This window comes from Pipistrellus hanaki (genome assembly GCF_964339955.1).
Source record: "Pipistrellus hanaki genome assembly, chromosome: 11".
In the NCBI taxonomy this organism is placed as follows: domain Eukaryota; kingdom Metazoa; phylum Chordata; class Mammalia; order Chiroptera; family Vespertilionidae; genus Pipistrellus; species Pipistrellus hanaki.
Window position 1 is genome coordinate 43,981,267 of NC_140513.1, and position 17,952 is coordinate 43,999,218.

The 17,952-nt window shown below is 36.3% G+C and overlaps 1 protein-coding gene across 4 annotated transcripts in view; it reads left to right on the top strand.

The window, feature by feature from the left end:
- CDC37L1 (cell division cycle 37 like 1, HSP90 cochaperone) overlaps positions 1–17,952 on the top strand; it is a 51,135-nt gene that overhangs the window by 8,087 nt on the left and 25,096 nt on the right. For 3 of the 4 annotated variants that reach the window (XM_084899542.1, XM_084899543.1, XM_084899544.1), the window contains exons 3-6: positions 810–903; positions 2,197–2,312; positions 2,613–2,735; positions 7,607–7,771. In XM_084899542.1, the coding sequence (XP_084755668.1) occupies positions 810–903; positions 2,197–2,312; positions 2,613–2,735; positions 7,607–7,771 (498 nt within the window). Of the gene's footprint in view, positions 1–809; positions 904–2,196; positions 2,313–2,612; positions 2,736–7,606; positions 7,772–12,248; positions 12,854–17,952 lie in introns of those variants that run through there. The other variant, XM_084899545.1, reaches the window with a different exon arrangement.

Sequence of the window (17,952 nt, forward strand, 5' to 3'; positions counted from 1 at the left end):
TGCTTCTCTCTCTATTCCACTCTCTCAAAAGAAATGGAAAAATATCATCAGGGGAGCATTAAAGAAAGAAGAAAAAAAAAGAGACAAGGTGGCTATGAGGACTGGTTCAGGGGTTTGCCTGGGATGAACTGCCACTGCCCATTGCTGCACTGGTTGCAAGCCTCATGGTGTTCCTTAGAGTTTAGGAAATCATGTCTGTGAAGAAAGAAAAGGGGGATGGGAAGGTGCTGGCATGCTCCTAGGATCTCTTCTCTCGGGTGCAAGGGCACCTAAATTTTTAAAAAGTCATTTGGAAAGAAAAAAGGGTATTTATTTATTTCGTAAAAAATCAAAGTTGTATCTTATTTTTATTGTCAGATCAGCAAAAAATATATATTTTGGTGTGCCACAGAATTTTAGTAGTTTATGTATGCCATAAGATGAAAAAGGTTGAAAATCACTGGTCTAGAGTTGCAGATACTTAATGGGAATGAGTAAAGCAAAACATAAATGATGCATTAAAGGATATTTCTATACCTACATTTAATAGGGAAAATTAGTTTAACAAAAAGATTCATTCGTTTTTCTGTATAATTTCTAAAGTAATTCTATAATTTTTTCATATATCATATTAAATAAAACTAATGAAACTCCAGTACAAGTAAATTTTAATTGTTTAATAGAGTTTAACACATGAATTTAATGATATAATATCAGTATAAGATTTTACCACCTATTTATAGTATCTATAGGAAAGATTGCAAGACATTCTGTATCAGAAAGAAGATCAATCAGAATATAAAATCTGATTTTAACTTAATTTTTTTTAGAGTTTTATTAATCAAGATAAAGGAAAAGAATCAGAAGATGAAGATAAATCAGAATCATTTATGCAGAAATATGAGCAAAAAATCAGACATTTTGGTAAGTCTGTTTGAATTACCTTTTTCTATAATGTTTAATATAAATATGTGTACAAAAGATAGATTTATAAAATGGGAACCAAAAAGATGATAAGTAACAAATTCCAGTTATGTCACTATTTCTGGCATAGTTGTACAGTGCTTGTTTTAGATGCTTCGTGTGTGTGTGTGTGTGTGTGTGTGTTTGTGTGTTTGTGTTAGGGGGAGGGCATTTCATAACAGAAATGTACTGACAGACTAAACCTAATTGTGAAGAGCAGCAAATGTAGTCTATTATCCTATCTAATAAAAGAGAAACTTGCAAATTGACCATACCTCTGCTACACCCACAAACCACGCCCACCAGCCAATCAGGAGTGAGTATGCAAATTAACCCAACAAATATGGTGGAGGCCACAGAGCTGGAGAGAGCAGGAGGCTTGGGTTGCCCCAGCAGTGGAGGAAGCCAAGGTTTCCACCCGCTCTGGCCTCTGCTCAAGGCTACAAAGTCTCAATTATAGAAGATAAATAAATCCCAGATACCAGAGCCTCCTCTTGGGTCACCGGGGAGCGTGGCCATCCTGCAATCCACCACAGGCCCTTCATCCAGGCTGCCCCATGCCCCTAGGGAACCCCCACCCTGATCCAGGACATCCTTCAGGGCAAACCAGCCAGTCCCCACCTGTGCACCAGGCTTCTGTCCTATCTAATAAAGGAGTAATATGCAAATTGACCATCACTCCAACACACCAGATGGCTGCCTCCATGTGGTCAAAGATGACTGCCCCCATGTGGACACAAGATGGCCGCCAAAAGATGGCCAGCAGGGGAGGGCAGTTGGGAGGGACCAGACATGCAAGGGAGGGCAGTTGTGGGCAATCAGGCCAGCATGAGAGGGCTGTTGTGAGGGATCAGGCATGCAAGAGAGGACAGTTGTGGGAGAGCATTTGGTGGGGGACCAGGCTTGCAGGGAAGGGCAGTTGGGAGGGATCAGGCCTGCAGGGGAGGGGAGTTAGCGGTGACCAGGGGTTACTTCGGGCATGCCCCAGATATAGGAGTTTGGGCTTTAAACCAACTACTCAGCTTAAGTCTGACTAATTATCTGGATAAAAACGCCTTTCTGTGAATTTTGGAAACTATTTCCAATATACTGCATATTGCTTTAAAAGAATTTTATCCCTCTTCATTTGCTCTTTTACCTAACATATTGCTGTGGTAATATGAATCGTCTTTAAAGATAATCATTTTAAGATGCCATTGCTTCACTTATAAGAAGAAAGTATTTGATATTCATGGTTTAATTCTTTTTTTACAGGTATGTTGAGTCGATGGGATGATAGTCAGAGATTTTTATCTGACCATCCATATCTTGTATGTGAAGAAACTGCTAAATATCTTATTTTATGGTGTTTTCATTTAGAAGCTGAACAGGTATTGTGAACTTTGAATTTCTGGGAATCTTAGGGGAATTCTGATATACTTGTTTGTTTTTTAATATTACTTTAAATTAAAGTAAGAGGGTCATTAAATGGAATTATACTTTTTGTTTTTGCTTTCAGATTTACTTGAATTACTGTGAGAATATTTTTTTAGTTTTTTCAGTTAGCACCTGGAAAGCTTTTTCTGGTATGCCTCCCTTGAGCCCCTATCTCTCTTGTTCCCATATACTGTAAACCTTTTAAAATATATTTCCATCGGTATTTCTTATCATTTTAATCTATTTATTTTCAGAAAGGGGCACTAATGGAACAAATAGCACATCAAGCTGTTGTAATGCAATTTATTATGGAAATGGCCAAAAACTGTAATGTGGATCCAAGAGGGTGTTTTCGTTTATTTTTCCAGAAAGCCAAAGTAAGTAGCTACTTGGTATTATAAATGGGAATGTTAGGCCTTAGATGAGACCTCTTTGATCCATATACATCAAAGGAAGCCATTCAGCCAGGATGCCACAGGCTAAATTCTGTAGATTTTATAATGGAAAGAAAAATTATATTGCTGATTTTATGCTAATTTTACAAGTATATGTATTCAGGAAAATTAGAATATTCCTTCATTCATTCAGTAAATATTGAGTAACTATTAATGCAAAAGTATAGCTGTTTAAGAGGCTAAGGATACAGTGTAGAATGAAATAGATACAGATAAGTCCATGTTTAAAACTTAAAGCTTAATGAGATGTCAGACTTTTGTAATGAAAAAATAGGAAACAACTTTAAAAATGGAACACAGAGGAATGGCTAAAAACAAACTAGTATATAAAATACTATGCAGCCACTAAAATTATATTTTGAAGAATTTTTAATCTGAGATAATGCTTTGCTATAAAGTCAAAAGAAGTGATATGTATTTATGTTGGCCATGTTAAAGAAAAATAGATATGTCTAGAAAGATTAAGTACCATTTCACACTCAGTAGATTAGTAAATTAGCAAATTGTACAAGAAATAGACCAATAAGAATTTGCATTCACTGCCTGTGAGAATATAAATTGCTATAACAACCTTGGAACTTTTCCTTGTAAAGTTGAACAAATACTTATGCCCAGAAATGCTCCTAGGTATATATGCTAGAGAATAATTTCTCAATAGGTATTCCAAGGACACTCATGGGTTTTTACTAGTAATAGCCTTTCTGGAGGCCCAGGGTAAAACTGTCATTATAATGTTAATACTAACATGTTATTTACCATTTTTACTTTCATGAATGCAGTAGAGATTGATTCAGAAGAAGAAATGTGACTCTAGCTATCTTCTGTTAATTTAGACTTCTCACTAACTTTTTTGTTTTGAAAATAGTTTTGTTTTTATTCCTTACCCATAGATATTTTTTTCATTGATTTCTAGAGAGAGGAAGTGAGGAAGGAGAAAGAGATAAAAGGTGTGTGTGGAGGAGGGGAGACAAACTTCGATGTGACAAAGACCCATTGGTTTGGTTGCCTTCTGCATGCACCCATACTGGGGGTGGGGAACCTGTAACTGAGGTACATGCCCTTGACTGGGACTCAAACCCTCAACCTTTATGTCTGTAGGCCAATGCTCTAACCACTGAGCAAACAGGCCAGGGCAGTTTTTAAAAAGCATGTTAAAAATGTTAACATGTAATGAGTTTATTATTATGTTTTAGTTAATATTTTTTAAATTCTTCATTTTTAATTTCTAACATAGTAAATATTAATAGAATTACCCCACATAGATCTTTAGATTCCTCAATAATTTTCATAAGTGTGAAGAAGTCCTGAGACCATAAGGACTTCTTCACACTTATGAAAATTATTGTTGCCTTAGAGCAGTGGTCGGCAAACTCATTAGTCAACAGAGCCAAATATCAACAGTATGATGATTGAAATTTCTTTTGAGAGCCTAATTTTTTAAACTAAAACTTCTTCTAACACCACTTCTTCAAAATAGACTTGCCCAGGCCATGGTATTTTGTGGAAGAGCCACACTCAAGGGGCAAAGAGCCGCACGTGGCTCACGAGTGCAGTTTGCCGATCACTGTCCTAGAGCAGCAGCATAGTGCTCTCCTTCCATGAAATAAATAACAATCAGACATATTTATTTCTTATTTGATCTCTTTGATAACCCAGTCATTGTTTAATAGCATGCTATTTAGCCTCCAGGTGTGTGTGTATGTTTTTTATTGTAGTTGATTTCTGGTTTTATGCCATAGTGATCTGAGAAGATGCTTGATATGATTTCTATCTTCTTGAATTTGAAGAGACTTTGCCTGCGTTCCAGTATATGGTCTATTTTTGAAAATGACCTTTGTGCACTTGAGACGAATGTATATTCTGTGGCTTTGGGGTAAAATGTTCTGAAGATGTCAATTAATTCCATCTGCTCTAGTGTGTCATTTAGGATTGATGTTTCTTTGCTGATTTTTTTGTTTAGAGGATTTGTCCAATGGTGTTAGTGGGGTATTAAAGTCCCCTACTTTGACTGTATTGCTGTCAATCTCTTCCTTGATATCCTCCAAAAGTTTTTTTTATGTATTTGGGTGCTCCTGTATTGGGTGCATATATGTTTACCAGAGTTATATCTTTTTGTTGGATTGCTCCCTTTAGTATTATGAAGTGGCCTTATCTCTTTTTATGTCCTTCACTTTGAGATCTAATTTGTCAAATATAAGTATTGCTACCCCAGCTTTTTTTTTTCTTTTTTTTTCCATTTCATTTCTATTCACCTGAAAACCTTTTTCCATTCCTTCACCATAAGTCTGTGTGAGTACTTTTTTTCTGAAGGGGGTTTCCTGTAGATAGCAGATATATGGGTCATATTTTCTTATCCACTCAGCTACCCTTTGTCTTTTGATTGGGGCATTTAATGCATTTACATTTAAAGTTATTATTGATAGGTCTTTGTTTGTTGCCATTTTTATTCTTTACCTTTGTGTTCCTTCTTCACTTCCTATTTGTATTTTTTACAGCAGACACTTTAGCATTTCTTGCATTGCTGGTTTGGTGGTGATAAACTCCTTTAGTCCTTTATTTGTCTGTGAAGCTCCTGATTTCACCCTCAGTTTTGGTTGATAGCCTTGCTGGGTACAGTATTCTTGGATTCAGACCCTTCCTTTGCATGACTTTGTATATTTCATTCCATTCCCTTCTGGCCTGATGTGAGAAATCAGTCACTAGTCTGTCTCTCTCTGGCCGCTTTGTAGGTAACTTTCTGTCTCTCTCTGGCCGCTTTTAAGATTCTTACTTTGTCATTGGTGTTTGCCAATTTAGTTACAATGTGCCTTGGCGTCAGCCTTTTGGGGTTCATTTTGTTTAAGACTCTTGTGAGCTTCTTGGACTTGTGTGAGTTTTCCTTCCCTATAATAATGACAGGGAAGTTTTCTGTCATTGTTTCATCAAACAGTTTTTCTATTCCTTGCTCAGTTTCCTCCTTCTGGCACCCCTATTATGAGGATGTTGTTTTGTTTTGTGTTGTCTCAAAGTTCCCTTAGGCCAGTGGTCAGCAAACTGTGGCTCTGTTGACTAATGAGTTTGCCGACCACTGGTAGACTAAATGTTACCGTGTAGTTGGAAGCTTGAGGATTAGGCATTTGTGGCATATTGTGTGCAAAGAGGTAAAGGGTAGTATATGACAGTGGTCGGCAAACTCAGTTTTTGATTTTTTTACAGAGAGGAAGGGAGAGGGATAGAGAATTAGCAACATTGATGAGAGAGAAACATTGATCACCTGCCTCTTGCACACCCCCTATTGGGGATGTGCTCGGAACCAAGATACATGCCCTTAAACTGGAATCGAACCTGGGACCCTTCAGTCCCCAGGCTGATGCTCTGTCCACTCAGTCAAACCAGTTAGGGCGAGGCTTATTCTCTTTTACAAGTGAGGAAATTAGCATAGAATTAAGTAAGTCACCCATAGGTTACTTAATAAAACAAAAATCAGTCAAATCTCTCTAGATCTAAATTCCTAGGTCTTAGGCATGCAGAAAGACCAGCAATTGTGTTAATTGATTCCTTTAATAGTTTGTTGCATAACTATTTCAGAAAGATTATTTTGGGGATATAATGACTAACATTCCGTATGTCCACACAAATACCATATATTGGCCAAGGTGAAATGCTATAATATACTTAAATAGTTCTATTTGTAAAAAGATAGAATGGCAGTATAGAACATTTTCTGCATTATCTGTATAGATATTGATACTGATAACTAATCCACAGGTTTTAATCTACTTATACAACATAAACTACATTTTTTTAAAATAGCATTACCCTGCTGGTTTGGCTCTGGTTAACCATCGATCCAGGAACTAAGAGGTTGCTGGTTCAATTCCTGGTCAGGGCATATATCCGCATTGTGGTCTCAATCCCGAAGAGGGGTGTGTGTAGGAGGCAGCCGATTGATGATATTCCTCTCTCACTGATGTTTCTATCTCTCAATCTCTCTCTCTCTCTCTCTCTCTCTCTCTCTCTCTCTCTCTCTCTCTCTCTCTCTCTGAATAAAAATGTATTATTAAAAATAGCATTGCAGACAAATGGGCCCAGTGATATTAAGGAATGAGACTGACAAAATCTCTTCCACCACTTGAACTTAAAGCCTGTGTTCTGTTAGTGTAGAATTGGCACTCTGTCATTCTTGATCTGCAATGGAAACATTTATAAATGGAGGCTATTTCCAACAGGATATTTTGTATTGGAATTTTGCTCATATTATACCTCAATAAACTCATTGTACTTATCTCTTTCTATAATGTCAGGGGAAAAGGTACTTGCTTGACTAAAACACTAAAATATTTTCATAATTCAATTCTGTGTTGAGTCTTACTTGGTTTTCATAACTTTTACAGATAAGGAATATAGAATCAGAGAATCACTAGAGACAGGTAATAGTGTCCCCTTATTATTTGGTGGAGAATTATAAGATTTTAAAAAGTATTCTTTGATTATTGCTTGGCAATGGGAAGAGGAGGAGAATGTGAGAAGATAAATTAGGACTATTTTGAATCTTGTCAAGAATTCAGATAAATCAAGGGGGGGGAAAAGTCTACTTTCTTTTTTTATATTTGTGTATCTTTAAAGAGTGATCATTTATTTGTTTTATAAAACAATAAGTTTTCACAAATCTAACAGGGAACTTGGTGGTTTCTACATTTAAACTATTCACCTCATCTTTACTTCCTTGATTTCATACCTAATATATGCTTGTTAGAATTTACTGTGTGGTCTAGAAGTCTTCAAAAACAGTCTTTATGTTCTGTGTTTTCTAGGCAGAGGAAGAAGGTTATTTTGAAGCATTCAAAAATGAACTTGAAGCTTTCAAGTCAAGAGTCAGACTTTATTCTCAATCACCAAGTTTTCAACCTATGACAGTTCAGAATCATGTTCTCCATTCTGGTGTTGGATCTATAGGTTTATTAGAATCCTTACCACAGGTAAGTTGGAAAAGCAAATGTTTATTTATAAATGTATAGTTCACATAATTTTTGTTCTTTTGAACTACTCTTATATGAAATACTAGAGGCCCAGTGCACGAAATTCATGCACCGGGGTGGGAGAGTGTCCCTCAGCCCCGCCTGCATCGTCTCCAGTCTGGGACCCCTCGAGTGATGTCCAACTGCCCGTTTAGACCTGATGGTATCAGGCCTAAACGGGCAGTCAGACAACCCTCTCACAATCCATGATTGCTGCTCCCAACCTCTCACCTGCCTGCCTGCCTGATTGCCCCTAACGGCTTTTGCCTGCCAACCTAATCACTCCATAACCACTCCTCTGCCAGCCTGATGGACACCTAACTGCTCCCTTCTGGCCCGATTGCCCTTAACTGCCCTCCCCTGCCGGCCTGGTCACCCCCAACTGCCCTCCCCTGCTGGCCTGGTCACCCCCAACTGCCCTCCCTTGCAAGCCTGGTAACCCTCAACTGGCCTCCCCTACAGGCCTGGCCTCCCACAACTGCCCCCTGCTGGCCATCTTGTGGCAGCCACCTTGTATCCACATGGGGCTGGCCATCTTTGACCACATGTGGGTGACCATCTTGTGTGTTGGAGTCATGGTAAATTTGCATATTAGGTTTCTATTATATAGGATAGTTGTGGCTATTTAAAATTTTTTTTATTGATTTCAGATGAAGAGAGAGAATCATTGGTCTGCTGCCTCCTTCACGCCTCCTACTGGAGATGGAGCCCACAACCTGGGCATTGTGCCCTGATTGGGAATCGATTTGTGACCTCCTGGTACAAAGGTTGCCACTCAACCACTAAGCCACGCAGGCTGGGCTAGGTGTGACCATTCTAAAATTCTTACGTTAAAAGAGAACACAGAGTTTCATCATGCCCTGTCGTGGCACTAAATCTCTTCTATTTCTTAGGTATTTAAAGAGACACCAAATTCTACTCTTTTAAAATAGAAGAGATGAGTTGTGCAAGTGTTAGCTATTGATAATTCTTAAGGGCAATTGTTAGTTATTTATCATTTCAATCATAAACTTCTCAAGATAGCTCTGAGGAACATTTTTTTCTGAGTAGATCTGTACTGTTTAAGAATTTATTAAAGTGAATTAGCTTCAAAGCATACATGAATTAGCTTCAAAGCATGAGTTTATTTAGTATTGCTAATTGTTGGTGTTGCCTGCCAGGTGTAACATCTTTAATCCACATTAACATAGCTTATGCTAAACTGTTCTTTCTGATAATATAAGCCACCTGTTTGAGCTTCTTTGAAGTTTGCTGTTAAATCAACCATGTCACTAACATTTATGTCAAAAAGAAGAGGGGGTTAGACTACCGATCTGCCTAGGATTGTGATTTTAAATTATCATTAGAAAGTTGATGCCCATTTTGACTTTAGTAGGATTTTAATTTAGCTCAGTAATCTCTCATTTGCAAAATTTTAAGACCAGCTTTAGCTTAAAGTTTAGTCTGTTGCCTACACAATGAAAAGGAAGTTTTCATTCAGAAGACAATGTGAGGAAAGCCCTGAGTTTATTTTTAAATTTCATAAAGCAGGAATTGAGATTTTTCAATGTCTTGATCTTATGTCTCTATAATTTTGCCATTTCAGTTGTCACTTGTAAGACAAAGGGAAAATTAAGGAAAGCAATCGGTCATATTTAAGTCAGCCTAAAATGTTATTCTGAGGGATGGGAATAATCAAAATCTGACTTTTAAATAATTAGTTATACTACCCCTAGTAAACAAGTAATATTCCCCCTTGATTTTTCCCGTGAATTATCTCTTATTGCTATTTAAATATAGATTATTAAATAAAGATAATTTTCTCTTCATTTTCTTGAGTCCACAGGGAAATAGTCTTCCTAAGGTAATTTTATGACTAAGTCACTGTCAATCCAATATAGAAACTTAAAATTAAGAAGTCACATAATGAATGTAAAGGAAAAAATTTTTTTGAAGGATATCATTGATTCTTACATAAGAAAGATATATGTTAAAATATCATGAGATATTATATTATCAAAAAGTTGCTTCCAGTTTGAGAGTTCTTGTTCTATGTATCAAATAGCAACTAAGATCTGCCGCTAGGTATCCCTTACAGTAATTTTGACTGAGGACCTGGGCTTATACAATTTTGACAGTTTTGAATTGATGACATTACCAGGATTATTTAGATTTAATTCATCATGGTGGGAGAAGAGCATCCTAGTTTACTCCTTCTGAGGGAGAGAAGGGCTGGATAAGATTTCAGCTAGATGCATAGGACTATCAACTGTGAGGGAAATATGATAAGATGAGAGGCAACCTGAGGGGCTAAGTTGTCAACTGAGAGAAGACTTGGAAGAAAAGCTTACCATAATAAAACCCCATTTTTATTATATCAGTTTATAGGTTGCAAAACACTATTATATGTTGTATCATTTAATGATCTCAAAAGCCCTATGCTTCTTTTTCACTCATATTATAGATAAGTAAACTGTGGAGAATTAAGTAATTTGCCTGAAATCAATAAAATAAATGATGAAGCTAATATTCTAATCCTGGATTTCTATCCTCCTTCACAGCTTATTCATTTATACCATAACTGCTATTGAATCATATACAAGAAATAGAAGACAGTTATGTGCTCTTGGGAAGAACTGGTCAATGGGACAAGAAATAGTTGAGAATGTTACTAGATGAGAATATGGGATAATCAGTGGAATTTTAGTATAGATTATGGTTAGGTGTATTTATGTCTCTTCATGATGATGTCCTGCAGTTCTTAGAAAGATGGGTTAGATGAATTCTGGAGAATCTTCTCAGCCAACTCTCAAGGAAAACTGAAGCCTGGTCTTAATAGAGACTTTTGTTCTGAAGAACTTTGGAATTGAATCTTGGCATTCTATTTCTGTAGAGAATGGGATAGTGTAATGCAAGTATTAATAATTTTTATATAATTTAAATTTGGGTAACATTTTAGCTTTTAATTTCATTTTTTAGATTGACAACAATGTTGAGAAATAAGCCAAATATCATTATCGTTAGTTTTGAGAAAACTAAAACAAGGCTTCTTGATAAAGACATATGTAATAATTAGTATTAGGCTTATCCTATATGCTAGCTTTTAATTCTATTAAGTTGTGATAAATTATTTTCTCTCTGAGGTTTGCATTATATTAAGTGGTAGAGGCAAAGCTGGGGTCCAATATTTAGTGTTCCACACCTCGGTCAGATATTAGGGCCAATTCCTTCATATAGACCTGATTGAGTATAATCCAATTTCTGGCTAGCTTTTTTACTTTTAAAGTAAAACAAAAACAAACAAACAAAAAAAACACACAAAGTATTATATATGTAATTTTTAACATGTATTTTTATTGATTTCAAAGAGGAAGGGAGAAGGAGAGAGAAAAGGAAACATCAATGATAAGAGAGAATCATTGATAGGCTGCCTCCTGCACGCCCCCTACTGGGGATCGAGCCCGCAACCCTGGCATGTGCCCTTGACCAGTGTCAAACACAGGACCCTCATTCCGCAGGCTGACACTCTATCCATTGAGCCAAACCAGCTAGGGCAAAGTATTGTATTTTTATTTAGGGAGGTTTGAGACATCTATCGCCTATTTGGACTATTTTCCTTGCTGGTGTTTATTAAATGAAATCAAAGAAACTAGGTGATAGGTAGTAAAACTCTTAAGTTGCTGGCAGATTTTCAGAACAATTGAGTAAAGAAAATCGAATTCTTGGGGAAGAATTATCTAAACTCCTAGATCATAGTGCTTTAACACTCAGTGGTTCCATTTTTGCATTCATTGAATAAGGTTTTCTGTTCCTGGTTTTAGAAATGGACAAATAGAACATTTATGAGTTGTTATTGTGTTTACAAAATAACTAAAATCTAAATTAAACTCTTCTTTTACACTCAGTTTTTAAAATACAGGTCTGAGTACTTTTCAGAAGAGTAAAGATTTCTCACTTGAGTTTGTTTTAACCTTTGAGAAACCAAATTAAACTCTAAAGATAGCTATAATTTTTACTCAGTATATAGGTTTTTCCTAATTCAAGTGTTGTATTTTTAGTATTTACTGTTCTAATTAGATAATAATCTTCAAAATGCATTTCTGATTTAAGCCATTTATATTTTAAATTTTCAATAGCTGCATATAATTACAAGGAAGATGTAGCCTTGTATAATTAAATAATTAAAGTTACATAGTTTTATTAAAAGAAAAAAAGTATTTTTTACATTTGTATTTCTCACATACATCTTTTTGTCCTTATCACATCTCTTTGGGTTAAGTGGTAATAGTCTATTTTTCTTTATCTTGGGTTTCAACCTAAGTCTGACTTCAAAGTCTATCTTCTTGCCCACTCTCCTACGCTGCAGAGAAAAACAGAATGTGAAGCTGAATATGTATGTGCATATACTGGCATAAACTAGTTATCATCCATTGTTTCTTCTCTATACTTTTCTTTTCAGAATCCAGATTATCTTCAGTATTCTATCAATACAGCTCTCTGCAGTTTAAACTCAGTGGTACATAAAGAAGATGATGAATCCAAAATGATGGACACTGTATAACTTGGTTAAGACTGCTGAGGCCAAGTACTATTTTGTTATAAAAAAGGAAGAACTTGGCTATTTTCTTGACACTTTTATGGGTGCTGCACTTTATTTTTGTTCGGTTTTTGATGGGAGGGGAAAAGAGTACTGAAATGTTTTGTAAAAATTTTTTTTATGCGCTGCTAGATTTTTTTGTTTTGGTTCTTTTTTCTGAAGAGAGGAGTGGTACCATATGTTGCAAGAAGTCAAACTGGACTTTGTTTTTTTGCTACTAAATTTGCCTTTAATCTTATTGTTCTTAATTTTAGAATCAAAGTATGAAAATCTGCACAAATGCAATGTTTACAAGAACTGGTTGATTCTAGGAGGCATCTGCTACAGTCTCTTTTTACATGGATGTATACAAGCCCTACTCTACAAAAATGATTAAAGACAAAAATGTCCTTGTATCCTACTGCTAATTTAGCTGTCACATCTGGTGTTTCATCATATTAAAAGCAATAAATCAGTAGTTGATAATCTACTTTACTAAATAAGCTGGGTGATACAAATTAAAACAGTCTTTCCCCTTAAAATAATAATACATTTGTATTTTTGGCACCATCAGTTAGATTTTTTGCTCTAATGCCAAATTTATAGACAATAAATTAACCCCTTAAGTATTTTCAAAAAACTGTATTCCTTAGGAGTTGATTTTACCCTTTGACTTTAATAGTAAGGGATATAGTGATTTAAAAAGTGAAAAAGCTAATATAGAGGGGGTTTTTTGTTTTGTTTTTTAATAAAAGCAACTTCAAGCTCACTCTTAATTTCTTTACTTGACATAGTCTGGGATCTCTCAGGGAGCAAGTTTTTAAAAAATATTAATGGCCTATAAGAACAAACAGGAAGAAGAATCTGATTTTTAAAATTGGGTTTATTGTTCATTTCACTCTGATGTATGTAGCCAAGGACTTTTTTAAAAGTCAAGAGAAAGCTTGTAGAGCTAACTGCCTTGAGCTGCCAACTATTTACTTCTACAAATTTGGTATTCCTTGTGGATAATGATGGCTTTTACTGCATTTGTTGTTTCTCTCTTGCTCAGTTACCATAGAATGCTGCTGAGTTTTACTACTTCCAATATAATTCACTTCAAATATAAGAGGATGTTTGATGATTCATTTTATTCGGAATTAGATGACAGTGCTAATTATGCTATCATTATGTGAAGATTAATCTTCTGACATAGGAACATGAGCTTTGATTTGTATTGGGTATAGTCTTTGGTTCAATCCCATTGAGACTACCGGTAGTAGCAAACATTTGGAAGATGACTGAGATTAGGTATACATGTCTCAACTTGTAAAACCAAATATTGCTAAGGGACACATATGATTATCAGACTTGTAACCATGGCCTCATTTGCACCTTGTTTTTACTAACTGGGGTGATAAGGCACTTAGTACCCATAGAAATGGACTGGAATTATTGAATCATACTTATGTAACATCACAGTCTTACCCGTTTTCCGAATAAAACTCTTTTGTGCTTTTGATATAAAGATATGCTCTATAATAAAATGTTTGATTAACTTATATAGTAGTATTCATCAGCCTATACATTTATTATTTTATTTTATTTATTTATTTATTTATTTATTTTTTACCAATGACCTAGTTACAGAGCTTTTTGTTTTGTATTGTTTTCCTGTACTGGAGCAACCTCTTATTTTTCCCTTCCTATCAAATAGAGAATAATGTACACAGGAGTAACATCCTCAGTTTCACAGAAATGATACTCTGTTCCTCAACTTCACTTTCCCCCTTCACTGGCCTATAAACTTCCAAATTGATTTGAATTTCATTTTGCCTTTTTTAAGTTTGAGGTAGTAATTAAACTAGAAGGAGAGATATTATCAAAGTACTGAGTAAACAGTGCTTCAAGGGTTTTTTGTTTTCTAAAACAGGTATTGAAGAGCTTTTTAAAAGTTATATTTTTAATTTGCAAAGGGTACTGTGTTCTCTGTTTTGAATATAAAGATGATTGGATTTATTTTAGAAGCCACTGACGGATGCCATGATTTGCACTTAAAAACTATAATTTTTACATATTGAACAGTAAATTGACATTTGTTTCTTCTTTTTTTAGTACTAAGAACTCCTGTTAAGAGAAATGTTGTCTTTTCTGTTTCTTAATAGTAAGAGTATAGGAAACAAAGGGATCATATTTCAGGTTGGACAGTTTTCTCTTGACACAAACCATGGAAAGTGCAAAAATGAGTGAAATATCTTTGACATCAAAATATCCATCAAGCCCTAGCCAGTTTGGCTTACTGGATAGAGCGTCAGCCTGCAGGCTGAAGAGTCCCAGGTTCAGTTCTGGTCAAGGGCACATGCCCGGGTTGTGGGCTCCATTCCCAGTAGGGGGCGTGCAGGAGGCAGCTGATTGATGACTCATTATTGATGTTTCTATTTCTCTGTCACTCCCTTTTCTCTCTGAAATCAATAAAAATATATTTTTAAAAAAACATCCATCAAGACCCTAGACAGGTAGGCTCAGCGGATAGAGTGTAGAGTCCCAGGTTCAGTTCTGGTCAAGGGCACATGTCCGGGTTGCGGTCTGGATCCCCAGTAGGGGGCATGCAGGAGGCAGCTGATCCATGATTCATTGTTGATATTTTTACCTTTCCCTCCCTTTGCTCTGAAATCAATAAAGAGATATTTTTAAAAATCTATCCATCAAGGATTCTTGTTTCAATTGATAAAATTAATATTCTAATAAAATGTTTTTAAAATAAAATAGCTATCCATTTATTCCCTGTTAACTCATTTTATCAATGGTAGTGGAAATAATGCTGATTTAAAATTATTCTCTAGGAGAGACAGATGGGTAACATTTTCATCCAATTAAACCATTAGTATCCAATTGTATCATTAATGGGTTCTTTCAAGTTTTGCCTCATTAATTTATGATCTATACCTTTAGGGAAATCTTCCAGATTAGCATTCCTATTGCTCTTTTAAAAGGGAATTAACATGCTGCCCAAAGAACATGAATCTAGTAAATAGATTTTCTTACAGAATAAAAAATTGATTATAGGTTTAGACCAAGTGATCCTGAAGTTATTAATCTTGGGATATTTTCAGAAAAATATAAAAATGTCAATTTATTGTTCTCAAAGTCAGTCATGCATCTCAGTTCTTAAATTGATGTGGGATAGAAATGAACTTGGCTGGGTTTTGGCTAGGCTTTTTCTTTTTTGGTAGGAGGAGGAGCTTTTAAATTTCAATTTTGCCTCTATATCATACATGTTTTATTAAATTCTATGCATCCGCCGAAGCCGGTTTGGCTCAGTGGTAGAGCGTCGGTCTGCAGACTGAAAGGTCCCAGGTTCGATTCCGGTCAAGGGCATGTACATTGGTTGCGGGCACATCCCCGGTAGGGGGTGTGCAAGAGGCAGCTGGCCGATGTTTCTCTTTCATCGACGTTTCTAGCTCTCTATCTTTCTCTCTTCCTCTCTGTTAAAAATCAATAAAATATAATTAAAAAATCACAAGTATTTAAAAAAAAATTCTATGCATCCATTTCCCATCTATAATGGACATGTCTGTACTGTTTCACGGGTCAGAAGTATTTGCGCTACATAAGCTAGTGGAAGGTTACAAAGATGAATTAAAGTTGATTAAAATTGCTTACCATCTGATATGTCACAACCATTCTCATAAGTCTTAATTAGACTTGAAGTTAGATCTTTTCTAAATAGCAAAATAAAAATTCTTAGATCTTTTGTTTTTTTTAGCCATCTTATGATCATTACTCTGAATTCCTGCTCTGGTAGGTTGCTTGCCTCTAACTCGTTTACTTCCTTTTCTGGTGATGCCTGCTTTTCTTTCATGTGCGGGCTATTTCTTTGTCTGCCCATGGCCTCTCTTTTCAGGATGTCTTATGTGGTGTTCCTTCTCCTTTCCGTGGGTGATCGAAGAACTCCCTTGAATCCACGTGTTTGCGCCGATTGGGACGTCACAGCTGCTCAATGGTCCCCTCTGCTGTGGGTTCTCCAGACCTCAGAGAAGGTCCTCTTTTATTGGTGAGATGGTGCAGCCTTCCCTCTGAGCCCGTAGCTCCGGGAGAGGTCTCCGCTGCCGCAGCAGCGCTGGCTGCTTGGTCAGGAAATCCTGTCCAGAGGACCCTTACCTTCTTTTAGAGTTCCGCTGCCCCTTAGCTTGCCAATCTATACTCCCTGAGCGACTCTTAGAAGCCGATTCTATCTGTTCTGGGACCAGGCTCAGAACAAGTCCCTCTGATCGGTCGCCATCTTGTCTCTCCTGATCTCTATTCTTTTTTAATGCTCCTTTTGTTTCTTTTTTAAACAGCAAGATTCTTCGTGCTGCTTACTTTTCAAACAGTTATTTAGAGTCCATTGGTGAAATATGACACATCGCCAAATTGATTTACACTTTGGTAAAATCCTTCCAAAGTGCAGTGTGGCATGACTGATTAACTTTACTTGGTGTGTGTGTGTGTGTGTGTGTGTGTGTACATATATATATCTTTTTTTATTGATTTTAGGGAAGAAGGGAGAGAGAGAGACATAGAAACATCAACAGTGAGAGATCGATCTGCTGCCGCCTGCATGCCCCCCACTGGGGATGGGGTCTGCAACCCAGGCATGTGCCCTGACTGGGAATTGAACCGTGCATTACCTCTTGGTTCACAGGTCAATGCTCAGCTACTGAGCAACACCAGTGGGGCTAGAGAGCTTTCTTTAAAAAAAAAAAAAAAAAAAAAACAGATTGAGTTATGAACACTACAAATATATCAGCTTTTCTCAAAAGCTTTAAGCACAGCTAGACTTTATTTTGAATGGATTTAAACATTTTTAAATTGTAACTGCCAAAATCAAAATCTTGGATTGTGAAGACAAGAAAGCTGTTTCTGCAGTTTACTAGTGTCTGGGAATATTTTCTTTTGTCAATGAAAAGACACAACTTATAAATACGTTTTAAAATACAAATTTATCCCAGCTGGTGTGGCTCAGTGGTTGAGAGTGAACCTGTGAAACAGGAGGTCACAGTTCGATTCCCAGTCAGGGCAGATGCCTCCGTTATGGGCTTGATTCCCAGAAGGGGTTGTACAGGAGGCAGCCAAGAATGATTCTCATCTTTGATGTTTCTATCTCTCCCTCTTCCTTCCTCTCTGAAATATGTTTCAAAAAATACAAATTTATTCTTGCTAATAGTAGCAAGTATTACAACAGTTTAATTTGAGATCTGTAATTAGCATGATTTGTTTTTAACAGGTAAGCTTTGCCACAATGAGTATCCAAATACTTTACTGGAATGCCATTATGAATAGCTGTGTGTGTGTTGGGGAGGGGGGGGGGATGTTAGCTGTGGGCTGGGGTTTAGGAATTTAAGCAAGTATTTAACCTATTTCAAATGGAATTGAGGAATAAATTTTCTGATGTATTAACTGCCAATATTCGTTTCTCACAACACACTTGGCTTATATAAGTTGCACCAAAATAACTGTGGTACTCCAGAAAATAGGGTAATGGGGTTAAGTACAGTTCTCATTATCCTTTAAGACATAGTAGCCTCTAATAATGGCATTCAGCTCCAAACATTTCCATATAGTACAT